A 25,646-nucleotide genomic window follows, 5' to 3' on the forward strand; every position below is an offset into this window, starting at 1 on the left:
TTACAGCCTATGACATTTTTTTTCCACTGGTGCAATGTTAAGTTTTGTTTTGGCAGTGGTTTTGTGCTTTTTATGTATAATACTTCAAAGTTAAACACACGACCTAAGTGAAAAAGGGATGCTTCCCAATTGCTCCCTGGGATGTAAAGTAGCAGGGTCCACTTTGCTACCATCTGTTCGTTGCTTTTGATTTAGTTCTCCTGCCTGAATCTGTGTAATTTGGAGAGAGGCCCCTTTTCTGCTCAGGAACAAGAAGTAATGCCTCAATTGCCATACCATGCTTCATGATTTCTAGGATATGAACCCAACAGAGAGCAGCTAGTAATCAGTGAGCAAACAACAGTAATGAGCTGAGCTCTTTTATGAACCATAATTCTGGGAGGGCTAACGTGCAAAGACTGCATAGCAATAGACATTTGGGAGTAACCCACAAATGACTGGTAATCCTGTAATCCTGAGACTGCACTGTAGGAAGGCAGCAGCCTCTAAAGTTAGCTACTTAAATTGTGCAAGAGGACTCTCGTCCTTTCATAGATCACATTCAGTTTCCTGTTCTTATAATTTTACTTGTTCCCCAAATCACTGAAGCATCTTGACCGTATTACATAAAGACACACGTAAAAACTATTCTGTCAGCTGGGGAGTTGATTAATAGTAGTTCTACTACTGTGGTTCTTTACTGTGATTATGCAAGTCAGTAGATATTTAATTTCTTTCAGCCTTTGAAGTCACTTTGCATACATGGATAATAATTTTAATTTACTGATCTAGAATGTCCAGTTTTCATTTCAGTTATTTTGGTCTTGTTTTTGTCTACATCAATGTGTGACATAAACATTTAGACACCTTGGCAATGTGATTAAATAAGATGCTTGCCACATATCAACTAGTCGTTCATATCAGATGCCTATGTGCAAAATTCAGTCTCATTTGCATACGCAAAAGATATTAAAGGTCTCCAAAATGTAGTGCTGCCAGTTGTCTTTCAGAACCCATTATTGCCTACATCTCACATGTGTGTCAGTTAATCAAGGGGAGGCTTTCTGCCTCTGAGTGGACTGCCATAGGAGTCTGCTACAAGTCAACTCTGCCCTTTGCACAAACTAATATGGACTTAATTGCCCCCATTTACAGAATGACTAGACTGATCCCTCGTGCTATCATATACAATCCCCCTGTAGTCATTACCTCCTGATATGGGGAGAAAGGCAAGGAGGAGTGCCTGAATCCATAAGCTTTGTTTAACTGCAACAGGTCTGACTTGGAAAGTCAAGGCCTGGCTTACAGCAGGGTGGGCACTCAGAGCTGTACTTGAAGGTAATAGTGAAAGCAGTCTGGATGTGATGCTACTCAATACTAAGTATTGCAGAATCCTGTCTATCTTAGATTAGATTCCCCAAATCTAAAGATCCTTTGACTTTTAACTGTTACTGCCTCATTCTTGCTTCTGAATGTGATAATATTCTCTCATCTGAAAGGACTGCAACATCCTGTAGGGAATTTGCTCTAGCAGAGGGTTGGACTTGATGATCCGCAGAAGTCCCTCCCAACCCGTATGATTCTGTGATTCCTTAATTGTGTGACTGTTGTGAAAATGGTCTAATAATAACTGTGAAGATACAGATAGAATCAAAGTACATGCCAAAGCAGTGAATAATTCTGTTCTCAGACAGAATTTGACAAGTGGTGAGTCAATAATACATGAGGCCACACACAGAAATAATAATAGTAAAGAAAAAGGAAAACTGAATACTGATTAAGATAGCAATCAAATGGAAAATATATTGTAGTTGTATAATTAGTAAGTCATAACAGATGGGCACATACAGACTGATTTATAGCTGCACAATAAATCTTAAATCTGTCATTTTTTAAAGAGCCTGATTTCAGCTGTGATTGAATGTTGTGTTTTGACCATTTACTGTTCTATAGCTCTAAAGCTACAACCGTGTTTTTTTTCAGCAGGATACATAATTAGCTATGAGGATGTGAGATGTGTAAACAGACATTTGGAAAGTAATTCAGACAGTAATGTAATGTTATCTGAAATTAAATTAGAACTTACAATGCTGTAGTTCCCATCTATCCCTTCTCCATGAGAACTGTAAGTCATCTGCTGTGGTATACTGAAAAATCTTGACAGTTCCCTGTCTGGAGACTGAATCCATAGTGTATGTTCTGCCCATTGTTACAGCTTCCTGATTTTTAGCATGGATGATATCAGGAATGGTAGGTGGGAACTGGTAGGATCTGCTTAAAATTATTCTTCCAGCCTTGAATTATTTTAGTACTATTACTTATGATTTTTCACACGGTCAGAGTAAAGTTAATCCCTGCCCTTAATTCTCTCAGCAGGTATTAACAGTTTGATGAATTAACATGCCTTTGTTTTTTTCTTACACTCTGCCCACAGAAGCAAGTGATAAAATTTCACATTACTTATAAAGAAAGCCTTAGTTTCTTACTTAGTCAAGACTCCAAAATTCAGACATGATTTAAATCTATTCTTCATGTTGAAGTAAAATAGAAATAAGATAGAGCAGCCATGCCTTCCACATATTGTTCAGATGAATTAAACAATAGAACCCTATACTTTGGCATCTTGCCCTCTCCCCCGAAGGAATAAAACACTTTAGGTAGAGTCAAAGGACCCTATGAAGCACAGTTTAGACGTGCTCCCATAGCTGAAATCTATGGACTAGCAGCAGAGTACTTAGATGTCAATGAGTTTTAAAAAAATGTTTACCTGATCTGAGACTCAGTTTGACTGAGGGATCTCTCGCTGACTTTTAAATTATTATTTCCTTCATTCCTTTAAGTTCAGCTAATTACAATTTTTTCACCATTCTAAAAAAATAAATGAAAGATGATCAAAGGAGAAATACAATTTATTCCTAAACAAGAGTTCTCCCAGATGGACTCGGAATATTCACACCCTTGTCCTGCTTTTCCTTTGTAGCTCTTATTACATGTAAAATAGAGAAATGTGCAGCAGTGGCTGAATCTATATGCTGTCTTTAGATTCTCATCCTTAAAACACTTAGGAAGAGTGGGAAAAGTGGGCCAGTGCTACTTTAGAATTGCAACCTCCTCAGTTTGAATGGACCTATATATGTAAAAAATTTTGAGTATATTTGTGGATAATTGCCAGCACACAAGCACAACAGTAAATGTATTGATGAACTTAATTTCTTTTAAGCTGTCTCAGAACATGAGATATTAGGAATAGCCCTCAGCTATCCTGCATGGTTGAGATACAATAAGCAGTCAGGAGCAATGAAATCTTTTTTATTGCATATTAAAACATACACTGCTCATTGCACAGATATTATAACTCACACATAGATGATAGCTGCTAAGTAACAAAGGTAACAAAGGTTTAAAAAATAAATTCAGACATGAGCCTTTGTGTGTACAAACTGGAAGAAAATTCAAAGCTGTTTTTATGAAATGCACCAAGATATAACTATGGTTGGCATTATTACCATAAAAATGGAGCTTCACTGTTTCAGTCAAAAATCCCCAAAAGCTGGATTTCAGATAGGCAATCCCAACCAAGCAAAATCTTTGTTAGTAGTGCATCACTGTTTATATCTTGCACCCCTTTTTCCTTACATCTCAGATTCTGTCTTTGTCTTAAGTTTATAATTTGTTGGCTGCTTTTTTTTTTTTTTTTTTTTTTGTCACAGGAGATAGAAAGTTTTTCCTGTTCTATTCTAGTTGTTTCCATTGCACTGATAATTGGACATGCTTGGAAACACCGATTATCTCCCAAAACATCTTTGGTGATGGTAAGAACTCTATTTATTTATTTATTTATTTATTTATTTATTTTTAAGTCAAATCTGAAAAGATAAGTTGTTTGAAATTCATTCATTAATAAGTTTCTTAAAAATTAGACTTAAAAGCATAGATTCTCTTTTAGTTTACATAGGTTACTCATAGCAAGTTACTCATAAAACAAATTGTAAGTACTGGAAAATCCCTAACTCCACCTCATTAGCCAGTAAGAAGCTACAGTAGTTCAGAGCTTAATCAAAGGTTAATTAAAGTCAGTGGGAGTCTGGTTATGTCTCTGGATCAAATGGTCAAAAGCTTACTACTTTTTTTATAATGCAATCTCTCCAAGGAACACGCATAAAAAAAACATGTTCCTTCCTGTCTTCTTGTAACTTTTTGGATTGCCCTGAAGTTTTTTCTGGATTATAGGCAAAGGAGTCAAAATAGCTGAGTGGTAATAAAAAATTTCCACACTAATTGAAATCAAAACTGTCGTAGTGCTTCCTTTGGCTGGTAATGGTGGCTCTTCCTATACCATTTACTCCTAGATAGAAATTTTCAAGTTCTTCAAAAGAAGAGACAGTGTGACATAATATCAAACCAGGCAAATGTCCCAAATGTCAATGAAATATGTAGATCTATGTTTTCAGTTATTTCTAAGAAAAATGTTGGTATTTATGTTTAAGGGCAACTTCATACAGAAAAATAGTGAACGGAAGCATAGGTGTTGTGATTAGGTACAACAACTTAAGTGATAACTGGTTTATAAGGAACTTTCAGACTGAGATAGAATGTGACCCATCTGAAGAGCGTACAACAAAATGTGTTTTATCCAGGATTACTGTAAGTAGAGCTGACATAAAAACTGTTAGTTTCTCTATTAACTACATGCCTGCAATTTTCTCTGACTAACAATGTGGAATAGTAGCTAGATGTTTATGGATTATATAAAATAAGGGGACCATAAAGGAGATGAACATTCTCTCTATTCTTTGTTTGTAATTAGGTTTTACTATAAAGTATAGGGAATTGGTCTCGTTTCTTAATGTCTGCAATTTATTAATGAATATTGAATGATACAAACACACTGCAAAAGATCTATCAGGAGAGAGCATTATCCTGACAGAAAACTAGTTACAAGTTTCTCCATTGTGAGTCCAAAAGCAGATAAACAGAGTGAGAGGAGGCAATGGTGAGGAGTGCTAGCAGATGCCCTGATTCTAGGCAATTCACTTGTGCATTCCAACTGAGCATCTTTTTTACGATTCCCTGCTGATATTTAAAATCAGCTATTTGATCTCTTTGGTGAGAAGATATTAAATGAGCTTATCCTTTAATGTAGTAACACACCATATCTTTTTAAATATGGTGGCTAATTGTAATTATCTCATACACAAACAGTTAACACAGATCTGCCCTTGCCCACAGAAAGGTCAAATTCAACATTTGCTATAATAGCTGATTAACATCTTTATTAAATTAGTACATATTCCAATATGAACAAGCCAGCGATAGCACAGCACACTCTGTTCTTCCAAGATTGAATGCTTTCCTGACAATGAACTATGCTCTGGGGCAATTAAGTTGTTGTCCCTTTGTTATATGGCAATAAGCTTCAGTCTATGTTTTCATATGAAGAATTCATTATATACTTATTACACTTAAAAAGTCTGAATGACAGTTAATATGTTACAAGGTTACAGCCAGCTTTGCCTCTAGCTGTTTTCTACACCTAATTTTGCACAGCATACATATGCAAATGAAATCGTTCAAATAGCATAATGCTGCCCATCTGGTTCAGTCAATAATGTCCTTAATTCTTGCTACAACAGAATTTTTCCAAAAGGTTTATATGTGGTTTATCCTGATTATAATTATGCCTTGTTTGAGAGGGGAAGGAAAATCTCTCAAAGATGTTAATGTGCAGGGAGCAATAGAGAAGAATCTAGCAATATATATATTATTGTATGGTCTAAAAGCTGAAGCAGGCATCTTAAAATTGTACAAATATCATCAACAACCAAACAGCTCTGCAAGAAAATGGTAATGAGTTCTTCTTTGACCTTGTTTGAACACCCAAGGAAAATGAGATTTGCTTAGAATCTATTCAAGTTTTATTCAGTGAAATCAGCAGCTTTTTTCACCAATAGCAGTGGCCATTGGCAAGTTTAACTTCTAGGCACAGCCAAAATAAACAATAGCATGTGACCTTGATAACTGTTTTGTAAGATCTAGGAAAACTGAATTTGCTGGAGGTGAAACAATTGCAGAGTGTTAAGAGTTGGGCTATCGTGTGAGAACTGGCATCCAGCTGATCCAGCAGATCCTTACCATCCAGTCTGTGCAGGGCCGGGTCAATGCCTCTGGAGGTGAGTGGACAAGCATTGAATCAGAGGAAGAGGAAAAAAGTTGCAAGGAAGAAGCACCTAGGTCCTTGACAGGAGTGGATTGTGTAGGAAGAAGAGGCCAATGGGAAGCAAGGAAGGCAGGCTGAATTGTCCTTGTCCTGTTAACTGAAGGCACAATGCGAGTGTATCGAGAAATTACATGGTGCCTCAGAACTTCTCTGGTCTTTCTCTTTCTTCTTTCTATAGTCTCACTTCTTTCCACAGACTGATCTGATTTTTCCAGTCATCCTTCCTATTTAGTGCCCTGCAGACTCATTTCCAGTTCCTCTTTTCCTGTTTTCAAGCACTTCTAAATAACAAAATCCTCAAAAATACTTCCCAAGCCCTTCCACTTCTTTTCTCCACCACTCCAGAACCTGAGATAGATTGATTTTTCTATTTGTTACTGACCAGTTGTGAGCTTCTGAGACTCCACAAAAGTCTTTCTCCCACCAGGTGCCTACTCTGGCCTGAAAACAAAAATGTTGATTGCATTCCTCCTCTGGAATTCAATAAGTCAGGGCATTTAAACAGACAGAACCCCAGTACATAGCATCACACTTTACTCTGATCTGTTGCCATACACCTGTGTATAAAATATACCAAGGCCCCACTGTGTGCTTTTAAAATCCACTCTCATTCTTGGATTGTGGCTTCCAGTTATTCTGAAACAATATTACTGGAAGGATCTTCTGAGCAAAGAACAAGACACAGTACAGAGAGCAGTCAGAGTGACAGTATTTCAGGGTCAGCTGGCTGTCTCCCAACAGACGGTGTTGTGTTTTCTCTCACTGGAAACTTCCCCATGCGAAGTAACAGTGTCTTGCAGTGTTAAGTCAGCCAAAAATCAAAACTAAAATACGTATTCCAAAAATACACAGGCTACACAGTTTCAAAGTGTGAAACACATTTCCTGATTAGCTATGTGATTGTGTAAATAATTGACTCATGTCACTTTGGATATTTAGTTTTGACTGGACCAACATATCAAAGCTACTTCACCTGTTTGCTTTGCATTTTCCTCTTGGCCATGGTATGCAACTATTAAAGGGTACACGTGCATGATACAGCATGGGTCAGAGTACTCAAGAGTATACAAATTTTGGACAGCCAGGAATTCAACAAACTGTATTTTGTATTCAGAGTAATAGTCCGCCTACTGTAAAGATGAGTGAATACAGCTAAATTACTGGGAAGAACTCTGAAGCAAATACAAAGGTCAAGTAATCAATGTCTTGCTCCTATTGAAAGTACAAGGAATAAAGCTATTGTTTTTGTTAGGAAAATTATTTGGGTCTTCAAGGCAAGTATTTGGACCTTTGCAAACAGAGACTTATTGCATTTCCTGAGACAGTCCAGTCTTGCAATGGAATACGTGTTCTTATTATTGCTATTATATACAAAGACAATTCTGAGGATACCAATATTGCTTATAAGTAGCTTTCTGCACATAATTTCAGAACAATCACCCATTCATATTTGCAGAGATCATCCCCAGGGATCTCTTTTCATTTACACTCATGCATTCAAAATAATTTCTTAACCTGTGATCCAAAATATATAGTGGGAATTTAACTCATTGATTTCCAAAAGGAAGATCAAATGAAACACCTACTTGATATTCTGTTTTTGAAGAACACTTGAACTAAGGTCTGCTTGTAAGTGAACTACATCAACTTAAGCATCTGTTGAATCAGCTTTTGTAAGGCAGTATATTTAACAATGTCCTGCATTCAACCTTTATTACATATTATAACCTTAGAAAAGACAGTAAGTATGCTTGTTTCAGTGGTGGTTCATAAACCACCCTAACTTTCTCACATAAGTGGGCCCAGTGCTGAAATCACTTTATATGAAATAAAGCATTTGCAGAGTAGACAGTAGTCAACCAGTCTGCTTTATGGGGAAAACAATATAACTAGTACTGAATACGAATACCTCCACTTACATTTCAGAGGCATTAAATGTGCATGAGCAATTGGTGTAGAGGTAGTCACAAAAATACATAAGCAGAAGCTCCCAAGCCTAGAAGGCCTGGAACCTCAAATACATTTTGATTACCTTCAATTCATGTTATTTCTACAATATAGATGCCATCCATATTTATATATGTGAGCTGGAAGCCAAGGAGTCAGATAAATAATTTAAAAAAGCAAACTGTATACATAAAAGTCCCAGTACAGAAATACATGTAAAGCTGAAAGTAAATGCCCCCTGTTACACAAATTTGCTTTCCTGCTAAATGACATATTTCTAGTGTACTGCTACTTTCTTAATATTTCAGTTTAAAATTACATCCACTGTACTACTGGGGGAGCATGAACTTGATTCACATGGATTCATTTGGCATGTCCCTTCTTCAAACTTCAGTTACTTCAGATGCACAGAATTATACCTATAAAACCACACCTTAAGAACAGTTGCAATTGAGACAAATCATTTGGAGCTAAATGATTTCCAAGACTTTCTAAGCATCTTGTTGATTTTAATTCACAGTATCTAATTTCTTCAGACTACATGTTTTTTGGTTGGTTTTTCCTTTTTCCCCCTCCTCAGAAATTAGTACTTTAGCCCATATTTCCTTATACTACTTTCCTTATACTTTTATATTAAATGGAAATTCTCTCAAAAGTTATGCAGTTGATATAATCTTTTCCACTTTCCTTATCTGCTAAAAGTAGTTAAGTTATAATCCTTTTTGTAAATAAATCTGATCAATGCAGGATTATTATTCTGGACTGATATAATTCAAGGTTTGTTACTTCTTGTGGGCCTCAAATCTATAGCTAAGATTTGTTTCCAGATTCTTATGCTCTCATATTGCTTTTTACTCCTATTTCAACTGTATGTTGATAGGCATGCTTAGGTATCAATTGCATACTCTAATTAATCATATAAATACTACAAAGCATTTAAACACTTTAATCAGTAGGACCCCAGGATATGCTTTAAAGAAACATGAGAGCTCCTAAGGATACACTACATAGCAAACTGCGGTTTTAATTATAACTTGTTTTCACATGCCTGCAAAGCTTCAATTAGTTAACATGAATTACAAAATAAAAGCATTATTATTGTAAGAAGTGGTAACTGGAGTTCAAACTCTAACGTAAGTATTACTATGTCATAATTTCTCTTCTAACATATATTACATAGATTAGGCTAAAACACTGCTCTGTCTTCATTTCTTCCATAAAGATACATAGCTATCAACGAATGACCTCTTACTTACATTTAAGACTCCCCAAAGAGCAAGCTAAAATATAGAAACATCCACAAGTTTGTATACTATGTTCATTATTTGCAAGGAGAGATGAAATGGTCATTTCCACTGATAGACATAAACTTGGCTGAGCATATCCTCAATAAATGTATATTTTGGCTGCATAAAAAATTAAGTTGTATAAGTTCATAGGCACATTGGTTTTTCTCAAGGATGTAATTTTAAGGAAGATGCAATGCTAAAATATTCAAGGTGGGTCAGCATGGTGACTGTAAGTTTGAAATACAAGGTCATAAGCAAAACACAATTCATTTTGCTTCTGAATTGCTTGTTCAATCAATTGCTTTGACACTTCATATTTCTTCTCACCAATTCATACATACCAGTACATGCTCTTTTATAGTGAAGAGGACTGATACTAGCAACAGTCAGATCTATGTTCCAAATCCTTGCACAGCTTTAGCTAAAGAACTGCACTCCTTCAGGCAGGCAGACCTGCAGGATGGTCAGTGTCAACTTCCAGACACAGCAAAAGTATGATGGAGATCAGGATGCATTGTCTTTAATGCCTTCACAAGACTATGGTTTGAGGAGGTCTGAGAAACATGAATTTGCTAAGATGAAATGGGAAGATGGAAGACCTTAAGAATTAAGAAATGATGCTAGGATAAATCTGAAACACAATGGTAGTTCTGGCCTTGAAGATAACTAATAGTTCTCTTCATGTTGTCAAAATCAAAGGCAAAGGCCACAGATAATATCTGAGCAAAGATCATGGTGTCACCGCATTATTTCAATTGATTTATCCAGTAAAACAGGAAAACAGTTCCAACATGAGAGAGAAATATTTCTATGCTCTGTAAATATTATCTGTACTGGAAAAATATATTGCAACCGTTAATCAGAACCATAATCCTCGTAAAATGTACCATACTGATGTTGCCAAAAATGCTGAGTTCACCTCAGAAAGCCAGGCATTATTTAGCTGCTATTGTCACTGCTGAAACACACTGCCCACTGCCTCTTTGTGCGCACATCTACTCTGCTTTCCACAAATGTCCAGCAAGTGTTGATGAATGTCAGTGGGCACAATTTTTTCAGCATGGAGGAATTCAGTGACACACCTTTGCTTCATACGCACTTCCATGTCAGACACCATTCTATCAGGCTGCCCCTGTGCTGCCTGTTACACAGCAACAAAATGCACTGGGGCACTGGTGGGAAGGTTCAGCCCTTACTGTCAGAACACCAACATCTGCCTCTGATGTTGCGGGCCAACACCATAAAATAGGAAGTGTTACTTTCAGAGCAGCCCTCATATTAGTGATCTAATCACTTTTATGACATTTCTGTGTTCAGAGTTTGCCAATTGCTGGTGCTGTAATTCCTTGATTTTGGCACGTGGCAGTCATAGGTTAAAACTATAAGTTCAAACTCACTGAATTGCACTGACAAATAATAGGTAAAATGTTGTGCTCAGCACTTCTCAGGGACAAACCCTAATTACAGTCCTTGATTTATTTATTTATTTATTTATTTTTGGTGCAGCCTTTATGGGAATGCAGTTTGCAACAGGATTCAGCCAAATACACTTGCACACCTCTAAAGAAGATTACTTTTTTTTTTTTTTTTTTTTTTGGAACCAGTTCTTACTATTTGCCACATGATATTTTGCACCATGAAAACAAAACCAAACAACATCAAAAACCCAAAACAACAACAACAAAAAACCATAAATCATATTAAATCAAGGTAACTTCTACCTTGCCATGTTATTTCTTTCTGACAAGCCTCATTATGAAGATAGCTAACACAGAGTTTATTACATAACACCCCCACGCTGGAGTTGTTCAATGCCAGGCTGGATGGGGCTTTGAGCAGCCTGGTCCAGTGGGAGGTCCCTGCCTATAGCAGGGGTTGGAACTAGGTGATCTTAAATGTTCTTTCAAACCCAACTCTATGATTCTATGGCTTTGTTGCAAAACTCAACTTCTTCCTAGGTGAAAGATGTCCTATGGGACTCACTAGAAATACCTCAGCAGCAATGATTTCTGCATAGGCTAAAAAAAGCTAGAATTCCACTTATGTTCCATTGTTTAATGTTATTCTTCTCTTTAAGTCATAAAATGAACGTTCTGTAAACCTGCACAATGGCCAGAGCACTTGTTTGTTTATGCTAAAGAGAATGACTAACATATAAGCCCAGGCTTGGCTTCTCTTGATCACTTCTCTAGGATTTGCAGTGTATACATGATAATGCTTCTGATTGTATAAGCTGATGTTTTGTTCAGCTCATGTACAGTTGCTTATAAGCTAGAAGGAAAACTGCGCATATAAAATAGTCATTAGGAAATAAGTATTTTCCTTTGTATATAAATGAATTGCACCTTCACAGTCAAATTTGAGATATCAGAATTGTACAAGACAAACAGGTCTTATAGTTCACTCTCATTAGTCAAAATCAGTGCTTACTAAAACACTCAAATATTTATGTAAGCCTCACTCACAAGAATTTTACAATTTCTAGTAGATATGTCTCCCAGTGCCCAAACATCCCTACTGTTGAAGTGTTTTCCAGTGTCTGACCTGAATTTCACATATTGCAACATAAGTCAACCGCTTTCTTTACCCACTACCACATTCTCTGTGGCAACTGCCTTAATGTAGATTCTATTTTCCTCTCAAACAGCTCTAGAAGAAAGAACTCCCAGTCATTGCGCATTCCTCTGCTGGCATAATCATAGAATCATATAGGTTGGAAACGACCTATAAGATCATCTAGTCCAACCGTCTTCACATTACCACTGCTACCACAAGCTACTAACCCAGATCTCGCAGCTCCTCATGCAGGCGCCTCTTGAACACTGCCAGGGACGGCGACTCCACCACCTCCCTGTGCAGCCATTCCAGCGCCTGACCACTCTCTGAGAGAAAAAGTTCTTCCTTATGTCTAACCTAAACCTCCTCTGGTACAACTTGTGGCCATTTCCTTGGGTCCTGCTCGTTGCAGGTTTGTGTTAGGAGTTCGGAGAAGAAGCCAAAACCCTCTTCACCACAACCTCCCTTCAGGAAGTTGTAGAGTGCAGTGAGGTCTCCCCTGAGCCTCCTCTTCTCCAGACTGAACAATCCCAGCTCATTCAGCCGCTCCTCATAAGGCCTGTGCTCCAGACCCCTCACCAGTTTCGTTGCCCTTCTCTGGACACGTTCCAGGGCCTCAATGTCTTTCTTGCAGTGAGGGGCCTAAAACTGAACACAGTACTTGAGGTGCGGCCTCACCAGTGCTGAGTACAGGGGGATGATCACCTCCCTGCTCCTGCTGGCCACAATATTTCTAATGCAGGCATTGAATAAATGAAATAGAATAAATTTCATAATGCAGGCATAAGAAGCACTTCAGAAAGTCTCTACTTGTTTCTAGTGTTCTCCTTTAGATTCCCCTCTAGTCATATATAGTTGGGTCTAAAAGTGACAGTTCTCAGAAGTGACATATTACTAAGGAAGAAAGGGTTTTACAAGTTAAATGGAAAACATACAAAAAAATTATTTGACATAAAACTAAAACAAAAGAAACAAACAAAATGCAAACAAACAAAAGACAGATAAAGTCTGATTTTGTAATGCTATGGAGAGGCATCCTCCAGCTACCTCTGCTCAGCCTGTAGTTCCCACTGTCAAAAGGGCATCTTGTGATCAGCAGAAAGTTGCCAGCAGTGGCCATGACTATAAAAAAAACAGTCAGAGCAGTGAATAGCAGCAAGGGCTGGCCTGTATCCCTTCCACTCTCCAGCTATTAAAATGCTAAAATTAGCAGATAGCTTAATGAAATGCAAAGAATTTCATTTGCACTTGTTTACATTTAGGCTGCAATGCTTATCTGAATCAATTTTGAAAGTAAACTGATGAGAGTCAAAGAAAGCACTTTTATTTTATTTTATTTTTTGCACATCAAACATGTTTTGAAAGTGAATAGCTTATTAACAAGGCCTCCCTGCCTTTTGGGCAGGACAGGGTGAAACATCTTATCAATACATTGACACTAGCTGGATGTTGTGACTGAACCTTTCTTGTGATGTTGCAACATCACAAGAAATCAGAGCAGAAATTGCTGCCCTCCTTCCCCACCCGTTACTAAATCTAGGCCATCCACTCACTAATATCCTTATAAACATGCATTCCTGATTGCTCTTGAATCCTCATTTACTCATCCATTCCCCTTTCCTTCCTATCTGCTTCTGCAGTGCATTTTATTACACTTTTTATTTCCTAAATCATTTCATCCAATAGTCTTCCAATTTCCCATCCCACAGTCATATTAAGAAGTCACTTGCTGTTTCTCTGGGGAAACAAATGTTACTGCCAGTGCTAAAGAGTTGTGGAAAAGCCTACAAGTCAGATGTCAGTTTCAATTATAGGATATTAAAGTTGCTGCCACAAGTGGTAGGGGCTTTATGGTCAATTTCTTACCTGCATACATCAGTTTTTATCAAAAGCATGTGTACTGGCAGATTCTGTTGAATGCAGTTGAGCTCTTTTGGCCCCTCTAGAAAAGCTTGTTTCTGGAAGTTAATAACAAAACTCCTGTTTGTTCTCATTGGGAATAAGTAATTATTTGCAAGCTTGATTACTCTTTACTCAGTACCACATTAGCTTAGAGAGGATGAAAGGTCCCTCATGCTGCACCACCCCCCTCCCAGTGGGAGAGACTACAGCATCAGAAGCGGCAGTGCTGAAGAAAGACACCTGATTCTCAGTGCGCCTGCTGCACTGCTGCCTAACACTAGAAACACAAAGAAAACAAGGGCACAAGTCTTTAATGCTAAAGTTTGCAGGTGCCTGCGGTCCTGCTTCCAGGCGTCCCTAAGATGAGGTATCTTGCTTTCACTAGTGCTATGAAGTACTAAGCCTTCAGCCTTACACACAGTTCTTTTCAAAGATTGCTAACAGCCGCCAAGCTGCTCTGTGCCTTATCCACACCGGCGGTCTCGGCTACGCTGTTAACAACACTATGGTCGTATGCTCCAAAGTCGACCGCAAGATGCAGCCGTGCCCCACTTCAGCCAGGAGCTGGCAGCTCGCTGCCCCGCACTGCTGCGGAGCTCTGCGGTGTGAGGCAGGACACAGGAATGCTTGCAGGCCAGGCTGGAGCCGGCGTCTGCCCCGCCATTCTCTATGGAACAAGCAGGACCCGGCGGCCGTTCACTGAACTCAGAGCCCACTTCCGAGCATCAGCCGAACGCTGCGAGTGCAGCAGGCGCTCGTTCCCCACGTGGCCTTGCGCCCTCTGGAACGCGGTTGTGTTTGACGTCCGGGGCTCGGGTGTTTACCTACGAGACGTACGGACGCTTCGGATTGCCATTTCGAAGCGATTAAAGCTCCTCCTGCGCTGAGCGGAGGAACGGGGCTGTCGCACCGTGCCGAGCCCGCAGGGCGCTGCCTTCTCTGCCACCTCTCTGCTGCGTTTGGCCCCGCGCCTCTGAACAGAAAAAGTCAAGTCAGAGCAGCACGAGGCGTTCGGGCCCGCAGCCTTCCTGCGCCGCAGGAGTTTCGAGCAGACAACGCTCAGCCGGAGAGCGAGAAGACAGAGAACGCTGCGAGGTGCCACCTGCGGCAAGCAGGCCGTCCTGCACCCCTAACGGCGGCAGCGGCGCGGCGCGGCGCGGCGCGGCGCGGCACGGCACGGCACGGCACGCCCTCTCGACAGCGCCAAGCCTCCGCCCCGCGCGCCTACGCCTTTAAGAGCTTCCTGCGGCATCCCCACGTGTGCGATCAGCTGATCGCGACGTCGCGCGGGGCGGGGCGGGGGCTCCGGCCGCTGCTGCCGAGCGGCGGGGCGCTGCGGGCGCGGGGCTGGGGTTGGTTGCGCCGCCGCCGTGCGCCCTCCCTCCCTCCCGTTTCCTTCCCTCCCACCAAGCCCTCCGCGCGCGCAGGAGCAGCGGCTGTGACAGCGCCGCCGTGCAGCGCCGGCGCCCCCGCAGCCTCCCCCCGCTCTCGGGGCGCCGGCGGCCGAGCCCCCCCGGCTCCGTACCTGGCGGCTTTGGCCGAGCCCCCCCCACCCCGCGCCCGTCCCCTCCTCCCCGGCGGGCAGGAAGCGCCGTTCCCCGGCGCCGGGGCGCGCTGTCAGCGGGCGGGCGGGCGGCCCCGCGGAGCTCCTCGGCGGTACATGGATTACCTGGTAGGTCCCCCCGCCCGCGGAGCGCGGCCTGCCCGCGGGGTGGGCGCGTCCGCCGGGGCGTGCGGCCGGCCGCTCATTTGGCCGCTATTAGATCGCTAACGCCGTGACCCGGGCCGCGGCTGCGCTCCTAAATGCACGGGCGCGGGGCACGCTTGAATGGGCTAAATTGTCACCGCGGGCACAGCTGCGTTTATGGCTCCTTAATGAAGATTGGCCTTACCGGCCGCCGAGATCCTATCGGGCGCGCCGCCGGCGGGGTCGCGGCGAGGGGCGGCGGCCTCCCGCCAGCGCTGCACCTGCGGGAGCGGGGCGCCGCGCGCCGGGACGGCCCCGCAACGGGTGCGGGGAGCGGCGGGCGGGGTGCGCGCCCAGGGCCGCCCCGCGTCGCAGGGCCGTGTGCTTTCCATTCCCCGGTGATGTGGTCGAGAAATAAGCCCGCGTAGCCTAGAGTTGCTCAGGGATATGCTGCCTGCACCCACAGCTTCTCTGTGCTTTCCTTCCTGAGCGTGTCTAGCAGAACCGAAGGTGAGTCCTGCCTGGCAGGCAGGCTGCTCGTTAAGAGCCTGGTTAATGAAACACTGATAATAAACTGCTGTGCACCAAGTGCAGCCTTGCAGCTCCTTGTGGGCCTGGACCTGTTCCTTGGATTTTTCCTTTATAACTTATGTCCAGATGGAGCTGGCCATAGTGTACTGTTTGCAGTGCTCACGTTAATTTTTGTAGTTGCCACCTGCTGTGTGGATGCCCAGCCACCTGAGAACCATATCTTTAATAAGACTTGGTCATGGGGAGTGCATTCTGTTCACTGGAGGAAGGCAAGGGCTGAGTATCTCTACATTTCTTCCCCTTACTCTTTTTATCCTGTTTGACCTCTTCCATTTTTTTTTCCTTTCTGCTTTGTGGGCTTCTTTAGTGCTACCTCTTAGTAAAAAAAAAAAAAAAAATAAGAAAGTACAGCATAGCTGTGGCCTGAGCCTTCATGCAGTCCCTGCTTCATGTTTCTGTTGTATCAGGAAGCATCTGTGGAGTAAGACTTAGCCCATGACTGTTATATCTCATAGTGCCATGTGAGATGTGGGGGCTTTGCTGTAGGAGTTGCTACAAATCAGCTGTTGTTATAAAAAGAAGTAAGGCATTGGGAATGACAGCTCGAGCAGGCTGCTAGTACCTTGCAGTTCAGGTGCCTCTGTTCATCACTGGCCACCAACTGTGGCTGGGGTTAACATCACTTCTCATGGAGCAAGAGGACTCCCTTGGATCTTTGGGATGCTTGCTGCAACTGCCATCCACACAGTTGTAAAACAGAACAGAAAAGAAATCTGGAAGGTTTTAATTCTTGTGACTGTGTACTACTTGGAATGAAGACAACCTGTTTAGCAGTATTTTCTCATGCAGTTGTACAGAAGTCTTTTCCTTCCAGTTCTCATTTTCACCAACTGTAGGAGACTGGTCCTCCTTCCTTTCTCTGTTAATGGTAGTAAATGGAAAGTCTTTGTGCTGTGCAGAGGGTGGGGGCACTTAAGAGAGTCTGTTCTGACAGAAGGAGTTGGTGGAGTGAGTGAAGAACACAGTTCTTTGCAACCTTGGAGGACCATAGGGCTCCCACAGAATACCTGTTGCTCTGATGGGCCCACTTTTCATGCAAGACCTGCAGTTGCAGCAAGGACATCAACCTTTAGGTGTGGAACGTACATACCCTGGTTATTTTCATGAAAGTAAAACTGTGTGTTAAGAAAGTTTTGAGTTATCGAGTTTTATGCATTTACATTGGTGTCTTTGCACTGCGGTAGGCTTCAGCTGCTATACAGAATGTCTCTTGCTGCTTCCCCCCATTGGATGCACATGTTGGGGCCTTAGGGGCTCTCTCTGCTTGTGCTGAGGAGCACCCAGCAGAGAAGAGTGCTGCTCTTTCTATCTGCAGGAAGACAGTTTTGGTTGGCCAGACAGGGAGCTCAGCAGAAGAAGGCTGGGACAGCTGAGGTGAGACTGGCTCAGCATGGAGTTTGCCCACAGCTGTCACTTCCCTTACTGATGTAGGATGCTCATTTTCCTGGTATCTCAAGATGAGGCCTGCTCTAGTGGAGGAACTGATTCTGAGAAACACTGAATGGATAAAGTACTGGTATTAGGTGAGCATCTTCTGCTGTGCCTGGTTTGGCTTTGCATTGTAACAGAGCAGTCTGTAGTGGCTGATAGAGGTGCTTGTTTTATTTTTTTTTTTATCAATCTAATCACAGTGTTAGGAATGGTATTGTTTTTGTGTTCTTATTTTAATAGGCATAGATGAGCCAAGTTCAACCTTCAGAAGAAAAACCATCTTCACTCATTTAAAGGTGAATTCCTTTAAAACATCCTATGCAAATGCAGCTGCATGAGTTACAGGAGCAATGGTTTTGTGACTACATAATCCTGAAGTGTGTCTGCAACCATCTTCTACTTCATTCTTGCTGCTCTGTATCTGGAAGAATTACAGTGCATACACACTCTTGTGTTGGCTGGCCTGTGTTCTGTAGACTATGCTTAATTTATGACATTATGTCATGATGCGTCTTGTGAAAAGTGTGGCTTGTAACTGGTCTTACCATGTTTGCTTAGAGAACCAGTGGGGAAATAGTGACAGTGCTTCAGTTTTCATGCGTAGTGCAGATCTTAAGCTGATGAGCAGACTTTCACAATACATCTCTTCAGTGGCTTGCTCTGTATTAGATAATGATCTTACACTAAACAATTGCATGTATCAGCCTGATCTGTGATGAGCCTTTAAGAGCTGCTTTAGAGGATGATGTAGCAATTTGAATCAGTGTGAACTGAAGTGGGGGGGAAAGTTTTTTATTTTGCCCTGAGAGTTTGTAAGATGTGTAAGTTGCTCTGAAAGTAATGCCTAGTATTTATTTCCATGGGAATTGTAACTAGTAAGAAGAGCACAATAACACTGCTTGAGAGAGCAAATTCTCAGCTACAAGACACTGTTTCTCAACACAGCCACCACTGTTAGCTATGCATTTTTGACTATGATGAACAGAGGTCTGCATGCCATGCTTGTAAAAAAAAAAAAATCTGCTTGGCCTGTCAGAATTGTCTTTCATGCCGCTGTCACCACTGCTGAAATGCACCATCCATCACCTCCCTGTGCTCACATCCGCTGTTTGGTCTCCACAAATGTTCAGCAAGCATCAGTGAATGTCAGAGGGTGCCATTTTTTCAGCATGGAGGATTTCAGTGACACACCTTTGCTCTGTACGCACTTCCATGTCAGACACCATTCTGTCAGACTGCCCCTCTGCTGCCATCTGTCACACAGCAACAACATGAAATGGGATGTTGGCGGGGCGGTTCAACCTCTACTGCTGTACCACCAACATCTGCCTCTGATGTTGTGGGCCTACACCATAAGATAGGAGGCATTACTTTTGGTGCAGTCCTCATAAACTTGATAATCTGCTGGACGTTTTTTTACCCTTAGCATTTTTAATATGAAAACTTTTCCTTAAATTGAATCCTATACTCTGTAGTATTTTCCTATATGAAACTGAAGATAATGCTTGTGTGAACAGCTATATCAACTTCAATGGCTTTTTTCATCATTGAAGTTAAGCTTGAGTTTTGAGAAGGCTGCACAAAAAAAAAAAAAAAAATCCTCTTAGCACAATCTTGTTGCTTTGTTGGAGACTTTTTTAATATGGTTTTTAAAAAAACACTTTTTTAAAAAATACTTTTTATATTTGCTAGCTATACTGAACAATTTTATCTCTGCTATACATGCACAGATGAGTTCTGACTAAATGGAACTTAATTTTCAAATTTTATGTGAGTAGCCCTTGAAGCGACTTCTGAATTTCTTGTTTCTGCATGTTCTTAACTGAAGGTCTGGATAGTTAGCGTTCAAGCAGGCCTGCTTCTTTTTGTGTGGTCAGCAACATATACCAAACTGGTGCTTTGATGAACAACGGCAGATTGAAAAAAATAAAAATAAAAAATTGTTTCTGAGCAACTTTTACTTTTGTTGTTTATGAGGGTGGATTGTGATAGGACAAGAGGGAATGGTTTTAAACTGGGATAGGGGAGATTTAGGTTAGATATCAGGAGGAAGTTTTTCACTCAGAAGGTGGTGAAGCACTGGAACAGGCTGCCCAAGGAGGCTGTGGATGCCCCATCCCTGGAGGCATTCAAGGCCAGGCTGGATGTGGCTGTGGGCAGCCTGGTCTGCTGGTTGGTGACCCTGCACATAGCAGGGGGCTTGAAACCAGATGATCTTTGAGGTCTTTTTCAACCCAGGCCATTCTATGATTCTACACTTGAAAGTTCACCTTGAGACCTTCCCTTTTACTTAATTGGGCCCTGAACAGGCTTGATTTGCAAAGTGATGAGATCAGCTGCTCATGATCTACCCTGTGTTTTTGGTGTATTTCAGATCTGCTCTGACCACTGCTGTTGCCTGTTAAGTTGTTTGGTACTTACAGGCCTTGAAAATCATTCTTTTATATTCTACAAATGGCATTATGTAAGCGTCTGCTGGAAGATTAGAGTGCTTTTTCACTGAGAATTCAGCAGCTGTGTAGCTGGTGTTCCTTTTCTTGAGTAAGGAAGGAGGGGAAGATGTTCATGCTGGGTGCTCAGAGCTTTTCATTCACAGCACATACAGCCGTTGCACCTGTCACCTACTGCACAAGCAACAAAAGTCTGTGGAGCCTTTAGCTCTTAACACATGCTCAATTCCCCTCTCATCATAAAAAGAATTTTGTCTTCTGTCACATCATTGTCAGTATTATTGGGTTGTCTGTTGGCTCATTCATCAGATACATGATTACTGAAATTTTTATCCTCAGTGTAGAGCACAGTGGCTTAGATCTTAGCGTTTCATCCCTACTTCAATTTGGAAAGCTGGTTAGGCACAAGTATGGAGGGTCTGTCTGATAGTTCTTTCAGAATTAAGGTACAGATTAATGCAGAACAGAAGTCAGCTTATAGATGAAAGATCAATTAGTGTACAGGGTGAACACAGCTGTCTTGGTGTTAGGATCAGATCCGAACTTTTGACTTCACTCATCCCTGCTTTTGCATTGCAGAATGATCACATGAACTTGAGTTTTTTTCAGATGAAACCAGGTTGGAAGATGCACTCGACTTGTTTTCAGTCTGCAGGACCAGGTCAGAACTAGTCTGAAGTAAATGATGGATGTATGTAGTTTGAATGCGTTGTCTTCAGTACAAGCCCTTGCTAGGCAGTACTGTTTGCTGTTGAATACGTAGCTGGGGCCACTGAGTCTGGAAGTGGGATGATTGCTCCTTCTAATTATTTTCTGCATCAACAAAGCTGTGTAGATAGAAGTCCCAAACATGTTTTGGAGCTCATAACCCAAAACAGTTGTTTTGGCTAGGTTTCTGTTAGTATTTCAGCTCTACGAGCATAGCATTCAAATCTAAATTAACTGGGAGTGGTGAATGGAATTCATGCCAGAAGAAAACTTCCTCTTAATGAGCATGCTTCTGATTTAGGTAAGTTTGGGAGTTCAAGAAACTGATCTGGCTGAAGACCTGGAAGAAGTGCTGTAAAAGAATAAATGTTTCTCCTTGGTATAGATAACAGTTTTTGCTGAATTGAAAATGTTATCAGCCACATAAATACGGGTAATAAAAATATCAGTGACACAGCTGAGCAGAAATCAAGTGGCTGAAGACAGATGAGTGAGCAGAAGAGATACACAGTTTCTTTGCAGATAATCATAGAAGTGTTGTATTATCTCAGCCTGCAATAGGAAGCGTTACTGAATTCTCCACATAAACTTTTGTTTCAAGAGTTGCTATTCTGAAGGCTGAAACTTGACACAGCTACCTTGGGAACACAGAAGAATGCATTAATGTGATTATTATCCCAATTACAAGACTGAAATAACAGAAGTATTGCAGCTCTAGAAATTTCATTCTGTTTAGATAGCACACGCTGAAGAAGCAAGCGAATTAGAACATATAAAATCAAATTACTTTACCATCTTGCCTGTCCCGTGATGAGGATTGAATTAGAGTGGTAGATGATATTACATCAAAAAATATGTTCCAGTTGCTGAAAATGTGCTTGTCTGTTTGTTACAAATAGCCCTACGCTTTCCTTGTAAGTTTTTCCAAAGGCTCAATATGGGTTGGACCCAGTGTTACTCTGTAGAGTGCTGCTCCCAAGTTCTTAAGTTAGAGCTCCTGGTTAGAGGCAGCATGGTAATTATTTTAACAAAAGGTTATATATATATATAAGCTTTTATGAAGTGAGAAGGTCTGTGTTTAGTAAGGACAGAATATTCTTCCTCATAGTCCATGCTGATCAGCAATTTTGGCTTGCCATCAGTATCATCAGCTCTTGTTTTTAAATACTGCCAGGTTGTGATGCCGCTTCTTTGAAAGCCTGAGTTCTGAAGTTTTGTGATTACGTGAGGATATCAGCCTTCCATTAGCAAAGGAAATATTTTTGGTTTCAGACTGAAAAGCATGAATATGGATCCTTATAACTCAAAAGACATAAGGAGAGAATGCATTTGGTACTTGTGCTTGTTCTGTTTTTGACTCAGTATTTTGGATTATGTTGGTTTAGCCCGTTTTCCACTTAGTGTGCATCAAAACTTTCTGAAGTGCAAACCATCTTACTATCTCTGGGGACATAAATAGAGTATTCAGTATTATAATTGAATAAGCAATTGGCTCATCTCATACTGAAGCTTCTCAGGATACAGAATTTTTCTTTTGGCTGTCTGGCCATCTGGTAAAGTGACTGTATTGATACCAAGCATGAGGATGTAGGTATCTTCCTGCTAGCTGAGAAAGAGGCATGAACCAGGAAGTCTAGCTGACAAGCACTCTTATGTTTAGATGCAGTCTCACCCTGTGGCTTTGCATATGAGGACAAACAGCAGGAAGAATATGCGTCTTTGTTCAGTACTTTGCTTTTTGTGCTTTTAGTGGAGCAGTGGAAGAACTACTTGTTCATAAGACCTCATTTACTTTTGGCATGGGAGAGTTTCATGAAGAAAGGTGGGATCCAGAAGTCAGCAGGAATTTCTAATATGGGGGAGGCAAGTTTGCAAATCTTTCTTGGTTTCTGTTTTATTTTCTTTATTTCATTTTTTTTCTTTTTTCCTCCTTGCTGCAACTTGGAGATTTTTGATCGAATAAGCATCTGTTTTCCTCATTCTTACTAGCAACTACTGTCTAGTCTTCCATTATTTGATTTCGTATGTAATACAGATGCAAGATTTGAAGCAATTAAGAATGAAGTAATCTTTCAGCACCCTGTCAATAAAGAGTCTCATAAATGAAGATTGATAGTGCTATCCTGGCAGTGAGGGAGAAGAGAAAGAAGAGGCTACAAGAGAATTTCATGTTTATATTTGGTTGTATTAGTTGAATGTGCTTCGGATGGTCCATTGCATAAACAAATTTTAAGAGTTCATATTGAAACAGGGAAAAAAGTCGCTCTACTCCTTTTTCTATTGATGAGGGCTGCACCAAAAGTAATGCCTCCTATCTTATGGTGTAGGCCCACAACATCAGAGGCAGATGTTGGTGGCACAGCAGTAGAGGTTGAACCGTCCCACCAACATCCCATTACATTTTGTTGCTGTGTGACAGATGGCAGCAGAGGGGCAGTCTGACAGAATGGTGTCTGACATGGAAGTGCGTACAGAGCAAAGGTGTGTCACTGAAATCCTCCATGCTGAAAAAATGGCACCCTCTGACATTCACTGATGCTTGCTGAACATTTGTGGAGACCAAACAGCGGATGTGAGCACAGGGAGGTGATGGATGGTGCGTTTCAGCAGTGGTGACAGCGGCATGAAAGACAATTCTGACAGGCCAAGCAGATTTTTTTTTTTACAAGCATGGCATGCAGACCTCTGTTCATCATAGTCAAAAATGCATAGCTAACAGTGGTGACTGTGTTGAGAAACAGTGTCTTGTAGCTGAGAATCTGCTCTCTCAAGCAGTGTTATTGTGCTCTTCTTACCAGTTACAATTCCCATGGAAATAAATACTAGGCATTACTTTTACCTGTGTGTATTGGCAGATGGAATTTGGTGTTGATAAATGCAAAGTTATGAATATTTACAGTTGAATGAATCTGACAATACAGATGTATGGGTAGGCTCTAAAGTAACAACAGTGTTCAGGTAGAGGAAAGAGGATCTTTTTAAAAATGTCATTCCAACTCCAACAGCTGTCAACAAGTTACCGAGTCTTAAGAAAGAACAGGAAAGAAAATTTAATTTTGACATTGCTTAAATGCAGAGTTTACTTTTGTCTGAATTACTATGTTTCTTGTTGCTCCACTTCAGAATTTTGTAAAACTGAAGAAGATAAAGAGAAGGATGTCAGGGTAATCAAAAGAAAACAAATGCTTCTACTGAAAGAGGTCTGGAGTAGTTATAGCACTCTAGACAGAAGAAAAGACAGCTGAATGCTGTGGGGCACCACGATTAGAGATGTTGCTGAACTCATAAAGAGAGGGTCAGTAGGCAGTAAATTGTTTCTCTTGATATGAGAATTTTAGGACAGTTATACTTGTTTTTTCCTACAAGTATGGTTGAATTCTGGGCCTCATTTGTGTGGTCACGGTAGACCTAAATGAGTGGATTTCATGTAGTTTCTTGGAAGACAGATCTGTTGGGGAATATTAAACATGAGGTTCATCTGTGATGGTCAATCCTGAAGTTATTAGTGCTCAAACCTGAGGAGGATGTATCAGTGAAAGATGGTTCTTGGTGCTTACACTGTATGCTAAACATCTCCATGCCTCCTCACTGAGGGAAGAGCCAGATCTAGTTCCAGAATAGGAAGTCACTCTAAAAAAATTCTGAATATTGTCCACCGGTGCTCCCCAGGGTAAGCAGAATTGTATTGACTGCACAGGAGGTGAGACTTATGTTCAGTGGGTTTTATGAAGACAATGTGTCTGCTCCAGAGACCTGTAGCTAAGGGATTCCTTCTGTTGGGAGGTGCTGCCTCAGTATAGGACCAGAGGCTGTTGGGCTTGCAACATTTGTATCCTAACCAATTTATGACTGATCTGTAAGGCCTGCAAGTTTAGCATGAGTGAACCTGAAACTGCCTGTATGGAGTGCGAAGTGATGATGTGTGCTAGTGAGTGATCTCTTCTCTCAGTGCTTTATTCCTACTTAGAAACTTAGATAATTTCAGGTTTCAGCAAGACTGGGAAGAAGGTCCAGGATTCTTGAGAAATATCTGTGCTGTTCTTACAGCTATTAATTGTGTGTTGGCTAATCTGCGTTCTTTCACTATCTCAACCATTGCAGTCCTGGAAGCAGTAGTGGAAAACTGTTCTAGTGAGAATATTGCCTAAAAGAGGGGAGAGCATTGTTCTCTAGTGCATCCATTTGATTACATTTTATGATGACAGGAGAGTTCTTGGCACCTGCCCCTATTCACATATCACTGGTTTTCCATCAGCATCAGATTTCTTCTAGGCTCTAGGCTCAGATGAATTTATCTAATCATTATGTAGAAAAAAGATTGGTATTCTAAAAATCTAATAACGTATCATTACAGGAGAAAATGAAAAAAAAAAAATGTGTGTTGTTTATTCCCAAGAACTGTATTAAAAAGTTTGGAATTTTAATCTAGAAATGTGATTAATGAAATATGCTGAAGGTCTGTGTCATCTTGTGCAGAAAGATAAGCTTTCAGGTTACTGCTGGGAGTTCAGCAGAGGAGCTTAGCAAACAGCAGTTGTAGTCAGAGTTCCTACCACCTGTAATACAGCATAACTGCACGTGCTTTTTTGTATCTACACATTCTTTAAAATATGTAAGCCCTGACAATTTATTTATGTAAAGCTGCTTGCAGATAGGTACCTTACAATCTGTATATTGTTTGCAGCTGTGTTGTTGGTTTTCGTATTTCTTATGCACTGAAAAATTGGAGCGGGAGGAGCCTTTTCCTGGGAGGTCCATTAGTTCCGCATTATTGCTAGGGTTGATCATATATTTGTATATCTTTATTAAACATCTCAATCTTCATTAAACTAAACAAATGTATCACAAACATAAATAAAACCACTGTCCTTTTCTCACATTGCTTTCTC

The 25,646-nt window shown here is 41.0% G+C and overlaps 2 protein-coding genes across 8 annotated transcripts in view; both read left to right on the plus strand.

Annotated features, from left to right (window-relative positions):
• The window catches only part of LOC149913096 (uncharacterized), a 32,782-nt gene extending 25,088 nt beyond the window's left edge, over positions 1-7,694 (plus strand). For 3 of the 5 annotated variants that reach the window (XM_090131135.1, XM_090131137.1, XM_090131136.1), the window contains 2 exons: positions 3,690-3,791; positions 6,128-7,694. In XM_090131135.1, the coding sequence (XP_089987261.1) occupies positions 3,690-3,791; positions 6,128-6,274 (249 nt within the window). In that variant the 3' untranslated portion in view covers positions 6,275-7,694. Of the gene's footprint in view, positions 1-3,689; positions 3,792-6,009 lie in introns of all 5 variants that reach the window. The other 2 variants (XR_016461538.1, XM_090131138.1) reach the window with 2 other exon arrangements.
• A 7,723-nt stretch (positions 7,695-15,417) lies between these two features.
• ARL15 (ARF like GTPase 15) overlaps positions 15,418-25,646 on the plus strand; it is a 221,428-nt gene continuing 211,199 nt past the window's right edge. The window contains exons 1-2 of one of the 3 annotated variants that reach the window (XM_090130914.1): positions 15,951-17,691; positions 17,840-17,895. In XM_090130914.1, the coding sequence (XP_089987040.1) occupies positions 17,670-17,691; positions 17,840-17,895 (78 nt within the window). In that variant the 5' untranslated portion in view covers positions 15,951-17,669. Of the gene's footprint in view, positions 15,563-15,950; positions 17,692-17,839; positions 17,896-25,646 lie in introns of those variants that run through there. The other 2 variants (XM_090130916.1, XM_090130915.1) reach the window with 2 other exon arrangements.

Source organism: Phasianus colchicus, chromosome Z, assembly GCF_987193195.1.
Source record: "Phasianus colchicus chromosome Z, bPhaCol1.hap1.1, whole genome shotgun sequence".
Lineage (NCBI taxonomy): Eukaryota > Metazoa > Chordata > Aves > Galliformes > Phasianidae > Phasianus > Phasianus colchicus.